This window comes from Cynoglossus semilaevis, chromosome 6, assembly GCF_000523025.1.
Source record: "Cynoglossus semilaevis isolate Cse_v1.0 chromosome 6, Cse_v1.0, whole genome shotgun sequence".
In the NCBI taxonomy this organism is placed as follows: domain Eukaryota; kingdom Metazoa; phylum Chordata; class Actinopteri; order Pleuronectiformes; family Cynoglossidae; genus Cynoglossus; species Cynoglossus semilaevis.
Window position 1 is genome coordinate 12,879,695 of NC_024312.1, and position 20,393 is coordinate 12,900,087.

General features: G+C 40.4%; 5 protein-coding genes and 1 non-coding gene across 11 annotated transcripts in view; 3 read left to right on the plus strand and 3 right to left on the minus strand.

Moving 5' to 3' along the window:
* Positions 1-1,664: 1,664 nt before the first annotated feature.
* Positions 1,665-9,992, minus strand: kif23 (kinesin family member 23). Of its 2 annotated transcripts, XM_008312130.3 has the most exons (23): positions 9,847-9,992; positions 9,528-9,591; positions 9,182-9,310; positions 8,582-8,687; positions 8,164-8,300; positions 7,972-8,084; positions 7,374-7,544; positions 7,167-7,211; positions 5,959-6,071; positions 5,495-5,616; positions 5,296-5,398; positions 5,128-5,207; positions 4,925-5,044; positions 4,665-4,824; positions 4,297-4,458; positions 4,049-4,215; positions 3,738-3,911; positions 3,402-3,611; positions 3,057-3,290; positions 2,614-2,702; positions 2,443-2,521; positions 2,274-2,344; positions 1,665-2,182 (listed from the first exon to the last, which is right to left on the minus strand). In XM_008312130.3, the coding sequence occupies exons 1-23, from the start codon at positions 9,858-9,860 to the stop codon at positions 2,167-2,169; spliced, it is 2,679 nt and encodes an 892-aa protein (XP_008310352.1). In that variant the 5' UTR covers positions 9,861-9,992; the 3' UTR covers positions 1,665-2,166. The 2 variants fall into 2 exon arrangements, with proteins under 2 accessions (XP_008310352.1, XP_008310353.1); XM_008312131.3 differs by lacking the exon at positions 7,167-7,211.
* LOC112487175 (Z30 small nucleolar RNA) lies at positions 5,806-5,901 on the minus strand. Its single transcript, XR_003050004.1, has one exon. It is a non-coding gene; the product is annotated as a Z30 small nucleolar RNA (small nucleolar RNA).
* A 245-nt stretch (positions 9,993-10,237) lies between the features above and the next one.
* On the plus strand, positions 10,238-13,851 carry ddb2 (damage-specific DNA binding protein 2). 2 transcript variants are annotated; one of them, XM_008312126.3, is made up of 10 exons: positions 10,238-10,685; positions 10,790-10,905; positions 11,197-11,388; positions 11,853-12,019; positions 12,121-12,220; positions 12,357-12,534; positions 12,759-12,904; positions 13,057-13,212; positions 13,308-13,353; positions 13,437-13,851. In XM_008312126.3, exons 1-10 carry the CDS (start codon positions 10,547-10,549, stop codon positions 13,694-13,696), a joined length of 1,500 nt encoding a protein of 499 aa, XP_008310348.1. In that variant the 5' UTR covers positions 10,238-10,546; the 3' UTR covers positions 13,697-13,851. The 2 variants fall into 2 exon arrangements, with proteins under 2 accessions (XP_008310348.1, XP_008310349.1); XM_008312127.3 differs by lacking the exon at positions 11,853-12,019 and adding an exon at positions 11,555-11,700 and having other exon boundaries at positions 10,247-10,685.
* The window catches only part of LOC103380264 (protein FAM180B), an 8,462-nt gene continuing 1,914 nt past the window's right edge, over positions 13,846-20,393 (minus strand). Inside the window, exons 2-4 of one of the 2 annotated variants that reach the window (XM_008312125.3) lie at positions 14,537-14,573; positions 14,311-14,384; positions 13,846-14,224 (exon numbers count right to left, since the gene is read on the minus strand). In XM_008312125.3, coding sequence (XP_008310347.1) covers positions 13,877-14,224; positions 14,311-14,384; positions 14,537-14,573 — 459 coding nt within the window. In that variant the 3' untranslated portion in view covers positions 13,846-13,876. Of the gene's footprint in view, positions 14,225-14,310; positions 14,385-14,536; positions 15,014-20,393 lie in introns of those variants that run through there. The other variant, XM_025056596.1, reaches the window with a different exon arrangement.
* Positions 15,158-18,196, plus strand: kbtbd4 (kelch repeat and BTB (POZ) domain containing 4). Of its 3 annotated transcripts, none has more exons than XM_025056593.1 (5): positions 15,158-15,231; positions 15,714-16,180; positions 16,263-16,404; positions 16,616-16,722; positions 16,808-18,196. In XM_025056593.1, exons 1-5 carry the CDS (start codon positions 15,171-15,173, stop codon positions 17,666-17,668), a joined length of 1,638 nt encoding a protein of 545 aa, XP_024912361.1. In that variant the 5' UTR covers positions 15,158-15,170; the 3' UTR covers positions 17,669-18,196. The 3 variants fall into 3 exon arrangements, with proteins under 3 accessions (XP_024912361.1, XP_008310346.1, XP_024912362.1); XM_008312124.3 differs by having other exon boundaries at positions 15,166-15,269; positions 16,808-18,032; XM_025056594.1 differs by lacking the exon at positions 15,158-15,231 and adding an exon at positions 15,276-15,404.
* The window catches only part of rapsn (receptor-associated protein of the synapse, 43kD), a 7,788-nt gene continuing 5,706 nt past the window's right edge, over positions 18,312-20,393 (plus strand). The window contains exons 1-2 of the mRNA XM_025056595.1: positions 18,312-19,436; positions 19,984-20,322. Of these exons, the coding sequence (XP_024912363.1) occupies positions 19,212-19,436; positions 19,984-20,322 (564 nt within the window). The 5' untranslated portion in view covers positions 18,312-19,211. The remainder of the gene's footprint in view (positions 19,437-19,983; positions 20,323-20,393) is intronic.

The following is a 20,393-nucleotide window of genomic DNA, read 5'->3' on the forward strand; positions in this document are numbered from 1 at the left end:
ACTACAGTTATGACTACAGGACTTAACGATTTGTTGCAGCTTCAAAATAAACAGCACATATTCCACATTGCCTGACTACACCAAGAAACATTAGTTTCTATTGTTTTTTTAAATGTAAAACAAAATAACTTTGGTGAGCATGTGAAGGAAATGAAAAAAATGTCGTCTTACCTGGAGAATGTTGTCCCCATCCGCATCCAGAGGAGCCTGAGCCAATTTGACCACGAACTCACTGTGCGAGCGACTGGACTCCCTGTTCAGACAGGTGTTGGCAACCTTCCTCTTCTTCTGACCTGCAATACACAACATGGTTATTAACAGGTTTTCTTTTGGGCTTTGCAAAGCTGAATTTCATTGGGCGGTTTAAAAAAAAATGGTGAAAAATGATGGTTGACAAAGATGTCCGTATGTGATTTACTGTACATCCAAGCCATCCACACTGAAAATGTCACTGGCTGTCGTAAGTACATGATTTCAAAGTTACAAGTTATTAAATTGCTAGTAACAGACATATTGACAGGGAAGTACATTTTTTCATGTTTACATTTTCGTCAGGGTCGGTACCAGAGTGAGGCAGAAATGTGCCTGGAGGGCTGGTCACGATGAAAGTCTTTCCACTTCCTTTTGAACTACAAATAAAGATAAATAAATAAATAAAGAGCACACCCACACGAATTATCAGAGAGCACAAAGTAAAACAGGTATAAACCGTTTTACTGTTGTCGTCTGCAACAGAATCACATGAAATGTCTAATATTCAAACAAGCAGGAGTAAAACAGGTATAAACCGTAGATTGGCCTGTCGTCTGCAACAGAGTCAGATGAAATGTCTAATATTCAAACAAGCAGTTGATGATTTTGTCCTTACCTGACAGGTTTTCTCATTTTACTCATGTTTAAAATTATCTTTGGAATTAATTACTAATAATTACTACTAATTACCCATCAGACGCCACCTCCTGGTTTCAGCAAGAGCTGATGATCATGTGTTCCCACACACCACAGAACACACAATCCACAGGAACCTGTCTCTTAGATTTGATCTCCATAATAGAATCATAATAGGTTTAGCATAGTGGCGTGCCATAGAGGAACTCTGAAACTTATTTCCAGTCATAGATTCCCATATGAGATGATATCTTAAATATGCCAAAGAGAAGATCAGGTGTGGGTTATTTATCAATTTTTTTTATTAGGCGTGGTGACTTCTATGTAGTAGCTCCCCATTAGTGATTGTGTTTTTGTCAGCAAAATATGCGCCAAATTTTCTTTTCAGTACAGAACTCATTGGTACTGGGAAAGGAATACGCTGTTGTTTTTTTGCAAGACACAAATTTTCCTTATTCTTCATTCTCACTGACATTTTCTAGGGTTGACCAGCTTCAGCAACCTCCAGCCGTTGGAAGACATGGCTAGATTTGTTGACGCCCCCGGTGTTTCACCCACATCCCTCTGATAGAATCAGTTTCCCCGTCTTGTACTTGAATACAGCCCCCAGCCCCATCTACTAAGTGCGAGCATCTGCACCAGTAGGGGCTTTTTGGGAGGAGGATGACATCATTTTCTTGAGGGGTGGGAGGGTATGAGGGGAGATGGAATGATTGGATGCAAAGAGAACAATCGCAGGTGTCAAAGTACAATTTGATGACTTGTCTGTATCATTCTTTTTTTTTTTTTTTTTTTACAACCTTTTAAAACACCATGGTTATTTACAGGGGTTCTCTTGAGCTTCAAAATACATAAACACACAAAATTTACATTGCAGCATTTGTTACATACACAGACACAGATGCACACATCAGAGTGGTGCTTGAAAGGAATTTTATTCCTTGAGGGAGCATGATGACAGGAGAGCTCGCTTATGCAAGTCAAGAAAGAATGCTGAAAAAAGGCGATATTCAAACTCTACTGAAGGATTTGTTCCAGCTTTAAAATCAACGGCACGTGTGCCACCTTCCTTGACCAGACAGTTTCAAATACGAAATAAAACATTTTACAAAATACCTTTGGTGAGCATGTAAATACCCGTTGCATATATAAAAGCACAGAAAATTGTTTAAATAGAATAACTACAGCTAAATATAAAAAGGTTCGACTATTGCACAACAGCCACGTGAGGAGGAGAGTGAAAAGGAGAGCAGTATCAGGAGCCGAGTTGAGCTGCGTTCAAGGTTTTCTACGTCTGCAGGAGAAAGAAAAAAAAAAAGTTAAGCAAAAAGTCAATTTTTTTTGCACCATAACTCACATGCACTGTGTGAAGTCACATTTCTTACTTTGTGATCCCATGGTGCTGAATACCTGGACCCATGTTTGATCCAGCTCTCATCTCCATACCCACGGAGCACTGCAAAGAAATGAGACGATAACTGTAGTACTGCAGACTTGGACTGTTCAAAACTGAAGTATATGCAGATTAAACAGTGACGTTCACTGTCATCTTACCCTCGTCTCAACATCAGTCCAGGCTCCATCATTTTGAACACTGTTAGCTGGTGCGCCCTCTGAAGATTTTCTCTTACGACTTAAAAAAAAACAAAAAAAAAACGTACGGTCATACATAGTGAATGTTTCCCAATATTTGGTTTGTTAGCAATTCTTTACATGAGCCTGTACCCTGGGACCGTGGTGAGCTGCTGTCTCAGAGTCTCAATGTCTGTGAACTGGACAGCCTGTCCTCCACTCCTGGTTTTTATCACCTCTCCCTAAACAACGGACAATGGATTAAAACAATTCGTTTGTGGACTAAACTATTAAAGATTAAGTAATTCAGTTATCGGGTTTCAATATTGGTCAAACCATTTCTAGTTTAAAGCAATGTTAATGCTATACAAAAACATGTGTAATAAAAGACATATACCAAAGTTCTCTAATAAGACAGTCAAATATTATTTCAAAATATAATCATCAATAGTCTAATGATCGTCTAGTTTTAATTTTTTTACTAACTTAGTTTAACTGTGAAGAAAAAAAAAGCATAAATACATATACACTTTTATTCCTCATTTTAATATAAAATGATAAACAGAGACAACCCAGCAGTGGCCCCATGCTCTCACCTTAATAAGTTTAGTCTGTATCTCCCCATCAGACGCCACCTCCTGGTGTGTCAACACATATCTGTCACACTTAGACAGAGCCTTCTCACTGGGTGCAGACACATGGATGGCATTAGGGATGACTGGCTGCAATACAGTTCCCAGGTCCATACTGGAGGTGGGTTTATGGTCCACCCACTTCTCCCCACCTGCAGACCTGGAGCGACGATGCAGCGGACGTACTGGTGTTTGTGTCTGATGAGAGGGAGACAAATGTAAATACAAATATGTATTAAAAAATGCATCAAAGCCTAATCGAGCTGTTGACAGTCATCAAGAAAATGTGATCGATGGAGTCAAACATACAGGGATAGGTGTGGGTGAGACTGGTCTCCTTGCGGGAGTGCGCTCCTCTCTGGAGGGCCTCTGAGGGCGATGCTGAACCTGACGTGGAGGAGGATCAGGACGCCCCGGTGTCTTACTCTCTGTCACTATGGCCTTGAGCTGCTTCAGCTTTTCATCTTTCACCCAGAGCTTGTTTTGCATCTGCAGCTGCATCGCATTGACACGTCTCTCCTGCACAGCAACGAAAACAAAGCGTTTCAATGATCATAACACCAACTAAGAAACAGAAACAGTTTACGGTCAATATAAAAGCTACATAAATTCATGCTAAGTGGGTTCAGGGGGAAAGTAACTCACACATTCTTTCTCCCACTTGTGCTGTGTGTCTGAGACCACACCGTGCATGCGCTGCTCCATGCGTCTCTTCTCAGAGACCTCCCTCTGCAGTCTATGGTCTCTGGTGTCCAGCTCCTGCTGCAGCGAGCGCTTATCGTCCTCATAAATCTTAGTCGTTTTCTGCAGGATGTCAATCTGCAAAGGAATCACATGAAATATTTTAAGATTAAGAAGTCTTTATTTGTCGCACTAGGTGGAAATTTACAACAGACACAAAATGTTAAAAAAACAAACTAGCAAAAAAGAAAAATTGGAACAGAAGCGTCTCTCACCTTATGTTCCTGCTTTTTGGTTATTTTCTCCAAACGTTCCACCTCTGCCTTGTTGTTTTGAATGATTTTGTCTTTTTCTGAAAGTTTCCCATTTTGCTCATATATAAAATTATCTTTGGAAATCACATTGGTGTCCAGTTCCTGAAGCATAGACTTCATCATGTTGGCTAAAACAACAAAAGCAAGTTAGCATGATTAAAAACATTTGCAACCGGAAAGATTAAAGTTGGACTAAGGTGAGGACGTACCTGCTTTACTGAACTCCTCAATCATCACCTGCCTGATCCTGTGTCTGTTCTGTAGTGCTTCAATCAGCCGGGGCAGCGTGATGTCATCATGTGGGTCAGTCAGCTCAGAGGACGGCAGAGGTGGCAGGCTATGAACCAGGCTGTTCATAACTGAGGGCAAGTCTGCAGAAACAGTTGTTTGAACTTTTATTTCTGTTCCCTGATTTAAAACAGTTACTAAGTCAGGTGTTTATAGATGCCTCTGAGACTTGACCTGTTAATAATAGCATACAGATATTGACCAAATGGCTTACAGTTTCAGCTTTATATTTCTCATAGTAAACATCTACCTATCTATTTTTTTGGATGTGAATTTGAAGCTATTTTACCCATGTCAATTGGACCTCCTCGCTCCTCCAGTTTACAGGACAGCTCCTCCTTAAAGACCTGGTTTCTGTTACGTCGACCTGGAGTGAAACCGTAGATTGGCCTGTCCACTGGTCGAGCTACTTCCACCTCCTGGGTCATCTCTGCAAACCTCATCACCAGCTGCAGAAGCAGAACAAGCCTCACATGTCAGACTATTAAGTAACGCCCATTGAGAAAGTAAAGAATAACATGACGTAGGACAATGGTCTACGTTAGTTACCAAGGTCTCGTCGTAGTCCTCAGCTTTGGGGTTGACACAAACGACCATTTTGACTTTTCCTTCTCCGTCAAAATAGTTCTTGAACAAATGGGTTATTTTTGAGTCTCTGTAGGGAACCATCTAAGAGAGAAACTGAGATTAACCTGATGATCCAACAGTGAATATAAAGAAAGAGCGTTAAGTGTTAACTAACAAATTCAAACCTTGTTTGTGCCACACATTTGGTTTTCTCTAAGTATTTCTATGCAGGTCCTCAGATTCAGCAAGGATTGATTAATGTTTCCTACAAGATGAGGAGTGGTTGTTAAATTTCTAAAAAAAAAAAAACTCAGCGCAGTGTTAAACCACATTTAACTGTTGAGGTTACAAACCTGCTTCACGTATACGAGTGCCTTCTGCTCCTGTTCTGCCAGTGCGCTCACTTCCTGCCAAGTCTACCAGACACAGCTGGCTGACAATCACCTGGCTTTTATCCTGACAGAAAAAAAAAGAAGTAAAAACAACAAATTAATACAAATAAATAAATTGGCAACTTAAGTTCTTTATATATAAACCTATATTTTAGCTGACCTGGAGAATGTTGTCACCATCTGCATCAAGAGGAGCCTGAGCCAACTTGACAATGAACACACTGTGCGAGCGACTGGACTCCCTGTTCAGACGGGTGTTGGCAACCTTCCTCTTCTTCTGACCTGCAACACACAACATGGTTATTTACAGGTTTCTCCACATGTGAAACGATTACAAATAACCTTTTCATAATCAATGATACTGGCGTTTTAAGGAAATATTTAAAGTACTTGTGCATGTTTTTAAACAGTTCAAGACTACAGCTGCTCCACATGTACTTGTGCATGTATTTAAACAGTTCAAGACTACAGCTGCTCAGAGAGAAGATTAACTGAGGTCATTTCCCAGTCAGAACTGACCAGCAGGTCAGAAATACTGAGTCGTCTCATTAACAATCATCAGCGCAGAGATGTCAACATTCACCACAGGACATTTGTTCCTAAAGCCCTTGCACCAACTCTTACCTCTCCAGAACACTTGGAAAGCCTCCTCGGCAGACTTGACCTCCACCTCCATACAACCAGCCACGTACATGTTATGATTCTGATCCTCCCGTAGGATTTTAGACTGAGGTGGTCTACAGTGATGAAATTAGAGTGTAAGTCATTCCAGTAACATGTCAACAGTTAATTGGAAAAGACACTGGTATGGAAGGGAACAAGGACAACGTGGGATTACACTTTATAGATCCACAGGCAGAGAAATTTTCACTTTTTTTTAATGTGAGAAAATAGTAAAATCAATTATTTCTTTTTTAAATAAGTGATTTTGACATTTCTTTCAAAACTTTCTCCCCCCCCAATTAAAGTCTGTCAGAAATAGTTATAATACAATTATCTGTGATTTTGTTATCAAAATGTCTTCATTACATAAGACAGAAGACTTCTGTGTCGTGAACAAACGGTACATAAATGTATATTTTTTTTCCATACAGCTGTCCTTTACTTCCATACCTTGGACATGAAGCAACAAAACAAAGGGATATGAATTACAACAAAACAGCCAGATTTCAGCTTGATCGCAGCCAAAGGCAGGTACAGGGCAGTAGCTGTCCATTATACAATGAAGTGACATTCAAAGCGACAAACGACAGATTCATTCAGTGGCTTTGCCATCCAGGGACTATAAGCAGCAGGGAGACAAAGAAAGCAAGTACTTGTCAGCACTGGAGAGTTGACGGTGGTGTAAATGGAAGAGGGGGCGCTGTATGTAAAAGTATCCAGACTTGGCATTAAAGTCCTGGATAAATTCTTACAAATTACAGGCCAGGATATAAACTGACAAAAATGTTACAAACACTAAATGTATGATGTGCAATATGGAAGATACACAACTAGTTTTGCGTTGCAGATTACATTTAATTATACATATTTACTACAATAAAATCAACGGGGCTCTTCAACAGGGAAAACACGACACCTAGGGTTCTACGTAAGTAATACAGGGAGGCGTCGTGATGTTTTACAACTTTTTGAATATTTTTTGCAGCTCTCTGTTTCTTCAACAGTTTTTCGTTGCGCTTTAATATTATTTAACGCAGAAAATTAAGAATACATTTTTGCTGACTCCAGTGTTGACAAGATTCTTAGTAATCTATTTCCTTGTTGGCAAAACATAAGCTCATCTAAATCTGGCCACTACTCTGATGTATGAACGGGCACTGGTCACATACATGAACTCAGTGTTCTGGCGCACAGGTGTGCCTCCACCATTCCACCTAGTAAAAAGAGAAGATCAACATTTTTTCCTACAAGTTGACACTTTGTGAATTATAAATCACTGAGCATTTATTTAAAAAAATTTAGGGATTAAAAAAATGAAACAAAATGCATATAGATTTTTAAAAATTCAGTTTGATATGTAAACAGTAGGCACTTACTTCGGTCTGATTGTATCTTCCTGATTTTCCTCCAAGAGGTCGTATATGTAGTTGTTGTAAATTTCTATGTAAGAGACAAAGATGCTGTAGCTGCTGTCTTCATCCACATCCTCTGCTTTATATGCATCCTCTGCCCGGACCATATCAGCAATTTCTGGATCAACTTTTTGTCTAAAGCAAATTGAGAATTGTACATTAAATTACATTTTACAGTATGTTTTTGCTATATCGCAGTATTTTACGGTAAAAAAATGAAATTAATTTCCAATATTTTCATAATAAAACAGTTTTAATAAGAATGTATTTTATATTGTTTTCCATGGTCGGGTATTTAATTTATTTACATAATATGTATGTATTATACAACGCTACTGTGCATACAATTGTGTGGGGAAGGGTAATACAGTGGGTTGATAACAGTGTGGGGGAGGTTCGTAAAGGGTAAACATATACGTAAAAAATATAATAACTATCTTGCCACTACTTCGCAGATTTTCCCTTTTCGTGGTGGGTCTTAGAAAGCAACTACCGCGATAGGAGAGGGACCACTGTATTGAAGCGCCTTACAAGATTTCAGGATTTCAGGATACAGCCTTACCTTGAGGAGGTTGTTTTCGGAGCCGGTGTGTTGTTTTCTCGCCTTTGACGCTCCAGCAAAGCATCAACTTCATTTTGTATCTCCATACCATTTTTGTCATCTGTCTTAAACACCTGGAAAACAAGGAGAATGAACTCAGAGACACAAGTTAAGATTCCAAAAACTGCTGTCAATTATTGTCTTTGATCTTACATATTTTTTAGCCTGGTAGGAGCTAATACTATTAAAGACCATGCTGAGAGACTGAGGCAGAAGTCCACCCTGGCCTGGGGAGCCAGTCATGGTAAAGGTCTTTCCACTTCCCGTCACTCCATAAGTAAAGAGCAAACCTAGGAGAATCAGAGATTATCAGTAACAAGTAAAAGAAGAATTGAACCAGGTGCACATTTATAAAACAGGTATAAAACATGTGCTGTTGTTGAAAAAAAGGTTGGGAAACAATGTTCAAAGACAAAAAATTTGTCAAAACGAAAAACAGATACAAATTTTAACAACGTAATAGAAGACAATACTTTAAAACTTGTTAGTTCAGAGTTATAATTACATGTTACTTGGAAATTAAAATAACAAATATTAGTGGTAATGGCAAAAAAACAACAACATTTTTTACCATTTTTTCCATGGATGAGATCATCAACAAGAGGTTTGGCCACATCCTCAAACAGCTCCATCTGAGACACTGAAACCCCAAAAACCTTTTTGAAGGAATACTGCGTCTGAAATCAAAAAGGGCAGCAATTTAAAAATGACGTAAATATCTAAATGTGTATATATTTACATTAAGGATGATGTTTACATATTAGACGGATTCCACAGAAACAGTTGTAATCAAAGAAAACTATGTCTTTGTTTTTACAAAGAATTCAAGTACAGTCCTCAAGCACATTTCTCACATGGAGGCATAGCTATGTCTGCCACAAAAATGATGAGGAGCTACTTCATTGTAAGATGTCCTTAAAAAGGATATCAATATATTTCTGCATACGTTTTCTTGACATGGTTAAAATGACACTTTATCACAAACATATTTAATAACCGAAAGGGTGGTCTTTATTAGTTAATGTCTAAAAACACTGTCTAAAGATTAAAAATAAACACATTTTACTTTATAAATTAAAAATGAAATAAAAATTGCAAAAATATACCATGGAGACATAAGGGAAACAAAGATACCTGTTAACTTCCTACACTTAAACAAAAATAATCTTACCTCTTTATACTCTCCATTGCGGTTTGTTTTGAAGCCTTCAGGAGTGTGTAGCTGGATGGTAGTGTCACTAATAACCTCAATACAGCATTCTTCATCCTCTGGACCCAGTGGTCGCACACGACAGTAGACCTGAGTACATATAAAAAGTAGAAGTTTAATGAAGATAGACCCTTTTTAAATCTTACACTGATATAAATTGTGGAAATTATATTAGATCAGTAATGTACAATAAAAACAAGATATTTAAAGCAAACAACAATAATATAAATACTGCAAGAACAATGCATGCTGGTCCACGATTCAAATTTGTTATTTTTCTACATGTTATTAACAATTTTTCACTCACCCCAACTGGGTCTTTCTGGTTACTTGAGGGAGTTTTTTGGGGCCTCCGGGGCGTTTTACCCTTTCTGTAAATAGGAAAAAGCATTTGTCCGTCAAGTAACATCTTAAGAAGTCACACTTTTTTTAAACAATGCACGCCCGTATTAGTTAGCATTGGTTAGCATTAACACCCTTAGCAGACGGTAAACACAGCAATTTTAAGAAATAAACTTGAGCGGTGTACTCCAATGATTCCACGGGCTGTTTAGAACCAGAAAATAATGTTCATATAAGCAATATTTAAGTGGTGCGATAGATGGGTAAACTATAGCTGTACTTACGCCTGTCTATTCATTGTAACCTTTCTCTTCTTTTCTCCAGTTTCTGTATATACAGGTTTGAACTTTCCCTCCGCCTCAAATCACAAGATGTTTTCAAAACCACGCTAGACCAGCCAATTAGATTCTACTAAAACGGTCACATGTCGTGGACGTCACTTCCGAAACTCGCATACCAACAACTCTGCCAAAATAACTTTCAAGCCTTGTACTTTGTATTTTACCTTTTGTAACGTTACGTTTTTTTATCACCGGAATAAGAAGACAGTTGACAAAAAGGCGAAAAGTAAAAAAAAGAAGAAAGAAACTTGATTATACATATTAATACATATTCATTTGTAATTATTTCTTGTAAAGTTTCAGATGAGCTGCTGCACATTTATAACAACAATATCAAGTAAAAGAAAGCTGCATATGAAACACATACATGCTTTTGAACTGTTTTATTTAGATTTACTGATTTACTATTTCTTTAATTTGTAAACCCCGTCGTTTCCAGGAAGATTAGACAAACACTGACTCCTAGTGGCCAGCGGCTAAAACGCAAAAACAGGAGGATTCGCAGCCATTAAAGTGCTCACGTGTATTTCTCCTGTTTTAACGAAACAGAACACTGCTACGAGCACTAGTAGTATAACGATAGCAGATTACTGTTAAGTCAAACGTTCAGTGTACTGTTCAACGGCTTCTATTTTTATGAAACATGAAAAGGCGACCCGCGGAGTCAGTTTCAGTTGGATCAAAGGGAAGAGGAAATAAGCAAAACATTGACGCTGACAACGCTGGTCCAACTCTCTCCAAGAAACTACGAAACAAGAAAGATGGAGAAACCTCTAAACAAGGTGTGTTGGCGACCAGGTTTTGTTACTAGAACATGACAGAAATACAAATAATACTCGTGTCATAACCTCCAGCTAAATGACTGAACGTATTCCGTTTGTTGCAGTACATTGCCGTACTCCTACATCTACAGGAACACAAAGAAGACCTGTACCTGGCAACATCCTGCACTACATCTACAGAAGCACCCTGGGACAAAGTCTGCAATCACAAATGAGACAGGTGAGACACTTGGCTGTGAGACCAACTCTTAATCATCATGAATCAAATGAAAAGTGACAGAAAAAAATAAAGTTCCAAGTCCTTCACGTAGGTAGCATCTCAGTCCTCACACATATGTCTGTCAAACTGCAGGACCCATGGTGGCGTTTATGCATATGCAAGAATGTATTTACTAGGAACTTTTTAGTCAACTAACAGGAACAGTTATTATAACTAAATAACATTCCAATAAAATCGACTATTGTCTCTTCTTGCACATTACTGTTACTTGTACCTTATCCTCTCTTCCAGTGCCTTCAGGAGCCCTTTGTTCGTTTACTGTCATCATATCATTTCCATGGTGCTGTCAGCCCATTTGACCGCAGGATCACTTGTCTGGAGTGGAATCCCATTCACCCCACTACGATGGCTGTAGGGTCCAAAGGTGGAGACATTTGTTTGTGGGACTTTCAGGCTCCTGCAGAAAAAACCTTTATTCAGGGGGTAAGTCTTGGCAAAGTAGAACATTTGTGTTAAAAATGTTGATCCATTTGAAAATGTTTATTCATTGACCAGGCAGTCAGTACGTCTAGTTTTTAGTAAGTAGTAAATATGTGCAAATTTGTTTTATTTCAATGAATTTTGATTTTTATGTATTGTTTGTACATAGATGGGGGCTGGAGACTCGGTTACAGACCTGAAATTTAACCGGTTAAACTCCTCACAGCTGTTTATATCATCTATGGGGGGTACGGCAGAGCTTCGAGATTTCAATGGAAGAACTTTAACGGTGTTTTCTAGGACAGACACACTGAAGTAAGACTGAGTGAGATTTAAAAAAACAAAACGTTGTGGCCTGGCATCAGTCTTCTTATTAGATGGCCCCTAATTGGTGTAAAACCAATAGTGTGTGTGGTGGAGCCAGTAACTGGGCCGTGATCAGCTTACATTTGTGTTCATCTGCACAGAATGGTGCAGGAGACTTTATAGGAGGGATGAAGTTTTGCCCCAAGGACCTTTCCAGAGTCTATGTGGCCTCTGGTGAGGGTAAACTGACCGTGCAGAGCTTTGAGGGCCTCCCACCCACCACGCTGTCCACAACTGAAGACTGTGGTCATGATCACCATAATGTTTGGTGAGGAAAGAAGACTGATGCTCGGCAGTTTAACGTTTAACACTTACCGGCATTTAACCGTGGTATCACTAAAGTCACCCCTGCCTCTTTGTCCCCCACAGTTACTGGTATTGCTGTGTGGATGTGTCTGTGAGCCGACAGATGCTCGTGACAGGAGACAATATGGGTCAGCTGGTACTGCTGGGCTTGGATGGAAAGAAGGTATGTTCACTGCTATCTGATGTTCACAAGTAAAGTGAAAAAAATAAATGAGACGATGTTGACCATTTGTTGAAGTCCAAATCCCCTGTGTAGAAATGGATGGTTATACACCAGATTTGTTTCACCGTTCCTGTAGATCTTCAGCGACAAGTTACACAAAGCCAAAGTGACGCACGCAGAATTTAACTCCCGTTGTGATTGGTTGTTGGCCACAGCCTCAGTTGACCACACAGTGAAGCTCTGGGACTTAAGGAACATAAAAGACAAAACAAGTTTCCTGCATAACATGCCTCATGAAAAGGCTGTTAACTCAGGTAACAATCTATTTCTCTATATTCTTTTTTTTTCACTCTAGGTAATAATAATAATTACTCTAGTAATTTATTTTGAAATGTACAATGTAATAATATGAATTTTCAAATAGTTACATAACCTAGTTCTTAAAAACACCTTATTGGTAAATGTTAGTTACTTAAAATGGTTGTAGACATCAGTCCGAAAGGTGTGTGAACAAAAGTGACACTTTTTCATCCAACAGCCTATTTCAACCCTCTCGACTGCACTAAGTTGCTGACCACAGATCAGTATGACCAGATCCGTGTCTACTCGTCCCCTGATTGGTCAAAGCCTCAACATATCATCCAGCATCCTCACAGACAGTTTCAACATCTAACACCCATCAAGGTTCGTATGTATTGTTGTAACTTCAATGGGAGTAAAGCTACCTCATATTTTTGTTATTAAGACCAGAAACACCTTACCTACACCTTTTTGTTCCCTATAGTGAGACAGTTATCATGCCTGTGGTGACACACATGTTCTGTATTGTTCTGTAGGCCACATGGCACCCTGTCTATGACCTGATTGTGGCCGGCCGATACCCTGATGACCGTGTTCACTCAGGTGACCTACGGACCATCGACATTTATGATTCCAACACAGCAGAGCTGGTCTGTCAGCTGCATGATCCCACGGCTGCAGGGATTAAATCTGTGAGTATGTGTGTAACTGAACACCGTCAAAAATGTACTGAGAATAGAACTGAAGTTGTTTGGGGTTTTTTTCTTGCTCTTCTTTTATTTTTCAGCTTAACAAATTCAATCCACTGGGTGATGTGATTGGATCGGGAATGGGTAAAAACATTTGCAATATTCTGTGAGCTCTTGGCGGATTCACTGTAAATAAGTAAAGTGAACAACATCATGTCTTCTGGCAGGTGTGACAGTGCTGGTGTGGAAAAAGGAGGATTCTCTGACCAGTAATGGGCTCGTACAGCAGCAGGAGGAGGGCGGCGCCTCAACGTCAGTGGGCAGTCAGGCACAGAGAAGAAGAGGAAGTCAGCAGCGCTCGGGCAGGGAGCGGAAAGGTCCTGCTGCGGATGCAAAGCTCAAGAAGAAACTGGCTTCTTTGGAGGAATGTCAAATCAAAACAAAGAATAATACAAAACAGAAGCAAACGCAGTCAAAGAAGAAGTGACCTGAAAAATAGCTGAATCACTTTTACATTCCTTTCTCCCTTGTTAAATTGTTCTATATGCAGTGAATAGTTTATTCTCACTAGTTCAATCAAAAGATTATGTTGTCACTTGTTTTTTCTACTGTCTGTTAATAAAGTTATTTTTGTCAAAGAAATACGCTGCCTGACTACACTCTATGTCTATTCCGCATAACTGACAAGATAATTTCCACGCAGTTCATGAACCGTAATATTGACCAGCTGGAGGAGCACACCTCCCCAGACCTCCTTTTTTTCCCTTATCTCCTGGTGTGAGGCCTGGTGGGCAGAGAACACCATGCTCAGGAGAAGACCCTCAAACTGTGTCTGAGTTAAGGGTCCGCTCTGTCCCTCCAGTGTGGTCATCATCTGCTTCATGGATCTCAGGTTTCTAGGGATGTTATCGTTGATCTTGAACAGGAACGTTCGTCCCGCCCTCATCGATGCCATCTCTTCATCAAGGAGCATGATGTTATTGTCCTGGTTGAGCTCCACACCACCAAGCAAAATCTATGCAGGAGAAGTTTAAAAAGAAAATGAATTTTCTACACTTCAAAATGAATTTGTTATTAACAAACAGCTTTTGTGAAGAGTACCTCAAACATCAGGTTTGCATCTGAGACAGCTGAGTCACTGGTTTTAGAAGTTGGATCTAAGCCTGTGGCCACATCTGAATTAGAAACACAGTTACTTGAATGAAATTCTCTTATCACAGGAAGTCCATCGGTACTAAAACTGTTTTCCTAGACACTAGATTTATTTATAGTGCTCTCACAAAACATAAAACATTTTTTCATTTAAAGATATTCTGTTTCTTCTTACCTTGCATAACTTGTTGACACCAAAGCATCAGAAAAACCTGGAGGCAGATTTGAAGTTGTATTTTCATATTCATGGTTCTGTTTCTCATTACCAATAGATAATCCAATGCATCCCTCCTTGCACCGCTCTCCCTCATCCACGTTGGTGAGTACTGACTGAGGCACCTCGGGCTAAATACCGAGAATTTTATTCCTTCTTGGAAAAAGAAACAAAAGCCAATTGGCCTCTGGTATGAACAGCACTGACAGCAATCACTTTTTAAAAGGTGTTCTGGTTTTTTCATTTTCAGAGGATCACAGAGGCAGTTGACCTGTTTTACCTTCATTTAAAATGTACTTGTACTGCTTTTAATGTGTGTAAAATAAAAGGTACAAAGAGAAAAACCTAAGATTGGTAGACATACTCACATACTTTTGCTCAGCCACCTCATACTTTTGACTTTTATTCGTAGCATTGTCGCTCTTTTAGGTCACGGGTATTATAAATACAAATTCACAGAGGCGATTATATTGTAAAAAATGCTGTCTTTGAATGTTAACTTTTATTTCGACGTACTTAACGTTGTACCGTCACATTTTTTTATGTCTACTGATTAATTTAAATCTATACAGTTGTAGTTGTAAAGCTTCACCACATGATGGCAATAGCAGTAGTACTGTGCCAACAATCTGAGTTGTATCACTTCCGGTGTAGAGGTCAGTTGGTCCCGAATGATTAAATAGTAGAGATAAAGGTAACTGCGATGGTTTTCTTTTTAACGTTTTCTTTTTTGTTTAACGCGTGACTTTTGTGTAATATGCAAGTTAATAATTAGATTATTTCCTTTATCATAGTGGTTAAAACATTTAAGGAGTCAGTGCGTAAATAAGTGAGTGCTAACGTTTAGCCTGTTACCCATCACAGCTGCATGTAAACAATCAAACTGCTGAAACTATTACAGTTCCACACAATACTGCTGCAGTACATCATGAATAAATTAAACATATAATGATTCCCATCTATGCTGCTGTGGCGTTGACGTGACTTTCAAGTTGTAATTTGTGATTATGTTGGAATGAATTGATTTTGAACACTATACGGAGATTGAGTAATGCAACATTATATGTGCTACAATTATACAAAAACTATTTAAAATGTTGTTTTGCTGTTTGTTTGTTTGTTTGTTTTACGCGGCCAGGAGAGATGGAGTCTAATGAGGAGGGTGGCCTCAGTGTTGGGGGCTCCGTGGGAGAGGAGAACTACTTCCTAGGATACACCTTCACTGACCGCTCACACTCCAGCCGAGTGGTGAAAAGCATCATGGACCTGTGTCTTGAGGACGGCCTGTTTGCTGATGTCAACATCACAGTGGACAACAAAGAGTTTCACCTGCACCGATTGGTGCTCTCAGCACAGAGCAGTTACTTTCGCTCAATGTTTACATCGAATCTTAAAGAGTCCCACAATCGCAGTATTGAGTTGAAAGATGTCAGTGCCACTGTCTTCCAACTGCTGATTGACTACATATACCACGGCACCATTAAGCTGAGACTAGAGGAGCTGCAGGACACTTATGAGATGGCAGACATGTACCAGCTGACTGCTCTGTTTGAGGAATGTTCTCGTTTCCTATCTCGGACAGTAGAGGTCAAGAGCTGCCTTCAGGTGAGCCTCTATTTTCACTGTCCTAATAATAAACAATGCTAAGCAATGCACATATCAATTCACAATCTCTTCTTAATATTAGGTGATGTGGCTTGCAGACAGACACAGTGACCAGGAGCTGTATACTGCAGCCAAGCACTGTGCTAAAATCCATCTCGCTCAGTTGCATCAGACTGAAGAATTCCTCAATCTGCCCCTATGTCTGCTTTTGGATATCCTCAAAGGTGTGTAACCTGTCACAGTTGGATGACACCAAACACTTGTGTCATCTCCACTCTCTCTTTAAAACTGACTACATGAATGTCTAATTTACCAAGTATCTCCACTCTCTCTTTAAAACTGTCACAAATGACTACATGAATGTCTAATTTACCAAGTAATGGAATTAACTTGAATATTAATGCCTGTTTGATATTATAATGTTTTTGTGGTTAGATGGAGTTCCTACTTCCCAAAATCCAACAGTGGCTATTGAGTCATGGATAAACCACAATAAAGTAGAAAGAGAAGAGTTTTCTGTTGTTCTTCGAGAAAATCTAAAGGTAACGTGCAGCATAATTGAAGTGACTCATTTCAATCTAATTTAGATTTTATACACATCTGAAAATTCAACATTTACATCCACAGGAAATTGGTGAGAATGTCCACATTTACCTAATTGGCAAAGAAGAGACAAGGACTCACTCCCTAGCTGTGTCGCTTCACTGCGATGAGGACGACGCAATCAGTGTAAGTGGACAGAACAGCCTGTGTCACCAGATCACCGCAGCCTGTAAACACGGAGGAGACTTGTATGTGGTTGGGGGGTCTATTCCACGTCGCATGTGGAAATGCAACATGCACACTATGGACTGGGAACGCTGTGCCCCACTGCCCAGAGACCGCCTCCACCATACAATGGTCTCGGTCGTTTCTGAGGATGCGATCTACTCACTAGGTGGAAAGACTTTGCAGGACACACTTTCAAATGCGGTCATCTACTACACAGTAAAGGACAACATGTGGACAGAGACCAGCCAGCTGGATACGGCAGTGTCTGGGGCAGCTGGGGTTAATTTGGGAGGTACAATCTATCTGCTGGGAGGAGAGGAAAATGACATGGACTTTTTCACCAAGCCGTCCCGCCTGATTCAGTGCTTTGACACCTCAACTCAAAAGTGCCAGATAAAGCCGTACATGCTGCCGTTTGCAGGCTGCATGCACGCTGCCGTGCACATGGACGTAATCTTCGTCGTGGCAGAAGGAGACTCCCTGGTGTGCTACAACCCTCTCCTGGAGAGCTTCACCCGCCTACGCTTCCCCGAGGTGTGGAGCTGCGTCCCTTCACTGTGGAAGGTGGCCAGCTGTAATGGCTGCATTTATGTTTTCAGGGATAAATGTAAGAAAGGTGATGCAAACACCTTGAAGTTCAACCCAGCTACATCAGTGGTGTCAGTTATCAGAGGGATAAAAATCCTGCTTACAAATTGGCAGTTTGTTTTAGCCTAATGTGCTCAGTGGATGGTCACTGTGGTCCACACAAGAACCACCGGAATCAAGGAGGACCTTTAGGTGAATGACAGCAGCATCGCTGTTCAGACATCCTGCAGGAGACCCGATGTAAAGAAATGTACACAGTTGGTTTCTGTGTCACCCATTCCATTTTAACGCTGATGCTCAAACAGTGAGAGCATTTAAGTGATGTCAATCTATTGTGGTCAGTATATGTTGTTGTGTAAATGGCAGTGCTGTAACCAGTGATACATGAGTAAACATTGTTTTCTGAGCAGAGCTAGTTTATCTGCAACTATGAAAACTTCAGCATAAAAAATGTGTGTATAAATAATGTGTAAGTTGAAATGTTTGGTAAATACAACAATAGTTTTATTTGAAGTTATTGTGCAAAGACATACTGGGTAAGGATATTTTCTACCTTTTATAAGTGTATTTTCCTTGTTTTAAGTACTTTGTTGAATGCACCGTGTACAAGTTCAACGTTTGCTGTAAACATAAAAAATATATCGCTTTATGCTCAAATCTGTTTGATTTCATTGTGTTCCCAGGTTTTGGGACATTTATCACTGTCCCAAAAACACTCCACACAGTGACATGTTTGAAGGAGTGAAAGGTACTACAGACGAGCCAAAACTTTGATCCCATTGATGCGGTTCAGGAGGCTGTGCAGTTGAAACCCAAAGCCAGTGACATGTCAGACTTGGTGAACTATTCTAAGCATCAGTTGCTGACGCCGAGATGAGGGGTGGGGGCTTTTTGGGGGCATATATGCAACTCTATAAGAACTCCCAATAGGAAGTTGCAGCACTGTAAGCACCAGCTGAAGTCTAGTTGTTTAATGTTGGGAAGAAATTCTTTGAAGCCCCTACAGTAGAGGAAAAGTCTGGTCAGATCCACAGGCAGCTAAATGTTATTCATACCCCAGATGGTTGTGGTGCAAAAATTTACACAGCAGCGTACGACCAGTGAGGTTTGGTGCGAAGACAGATCGCTAGGAGCTGTAGTGACCTTGGGAACGCTTGCTGAGGGCAGGACAGAATTCCTGAAGGGACACATGGTCTAGAGTGACAAGGCCATCTGCTGTAGCGCCAGCAGTAAGAGGAAGGTGGAGGGGGGGTGCTGAGATTCCTTTCGCCGGGGTGTGGAGGGAGCAGATATTCTAGGATATCGCTGCGAGCACTCCACCAGGAAGCGTGTTTCTTTGGCGTTTTTCAAATGGAAATCTGAGGTTGAATTTTTCTTACACTTCATGGTGAGAGGAGATCTTTGCAGGGTTAAATGGGGAAGACATTTTTCCAGTCTTTCACCTCTCCATAAGGCAACTGGTGAGAATGATCTTTGTGTATCACCGTTTTACTTCAGTGGATCCAGTTTCCGTTCCATCTCGGCTCAGTCGGAGCTGAGAGAGCGGGACCTGGTAGGCCTTCTGGCACCAACCTCCCCAAGGATCAACTTCAAGGGATCTTCTCTGGAATCGTTCTGTGTATGGCAAGGATCTACTTTCTTGCTTCCTCACTGAATTTCATGGCCTAAACAAATGAATATTTTTATGAGGCACCTTGCACCAGAAATGGGCCAGGACCAAACCAAGCAGCAGATAGAAAAGGGTCTGAAGTTGTATCAGTCCAACCAGACTGACAAAGCCTTGTATGTGTGGATTAAGGTACTGGAAAAGACCTCAGATCCTGGAGGGAAGTTTCGGGTGCTGGGATGCCTGATCACAGCTCACTCAGAGATGGGAAAATATAAAGATATGCTCAAGGTAGGCTGTAAAACAACCATGCACTACAAACAATGTATACCTTCAATGTTTAATAAGAAGTAAATATAGAAAATGTGTTAGTTTCTAAATATTTAAAATTATAGCTCTCCCTTTTATCCCTTATTCTGTACCAGCAGCAATACAGTGCATGTCTAACTGGATATCACTGCATATTTAATTATTCTAATACCTTGCAGAGTTACGAACGGCACAGTTATTGCGTTTACATTATATATGTTACGCTTCTAAAATTGCCCATTAAACATTTTCAGAGAAGAGGTCAAAGGTCACCCATTTCCCATCCCTTTCCATCTATCCTGCAAAGCATGGGTTAATTTGTGGCTTCCATGCGATGCAGAGTAAATAAGTGTCCTGCAACCTGAGTCCAAGTGTGGGGTGTCTTGTTGACATAATCATCTTCAGTCAAGCAGCTTTTCTCTCACTCATAGAACTTTTAAAGTAGAGGCCCGGTGTCTTCTCAGATGATTTAAATAAAAATTTTGAAAACATTACTTGCTCGGATTGCCGACCCTCTGTCTTTCTGCAGTATGCGCTTGATCAAATCGACACGGCCAGAGAAATGGAGGATCCAGACTACCTGACAGAGGGCTACCTGAACCTGGCACGCAGCAATGAGAAACTGTGCGACTTCCAGAAAACGGTGTCTTACTGTAAGACCTGCCTAAACATGCAGGGCACCACTGTCAGTCTGCAGCTGAACGGACAGGTGTGCCTGAGCATGGGCAACGCCTTCCTGGGTCTCAGCGTCTTCCAGAAAGCTCTGGAAAGCTACGAGAAGGCCCTGCGCTACGCACACAACAACGATGACAAGATGCTGGAGTGCCGAGTCTGTTGCAGCCTGGGGAACCTCTACGTTCAACTGAAGGTAGGCACTAGAAGCTGCCTTTTGCTAAACTGGGATGTAATTCTTATAGATGTGGAAAAACCGAAAATTCA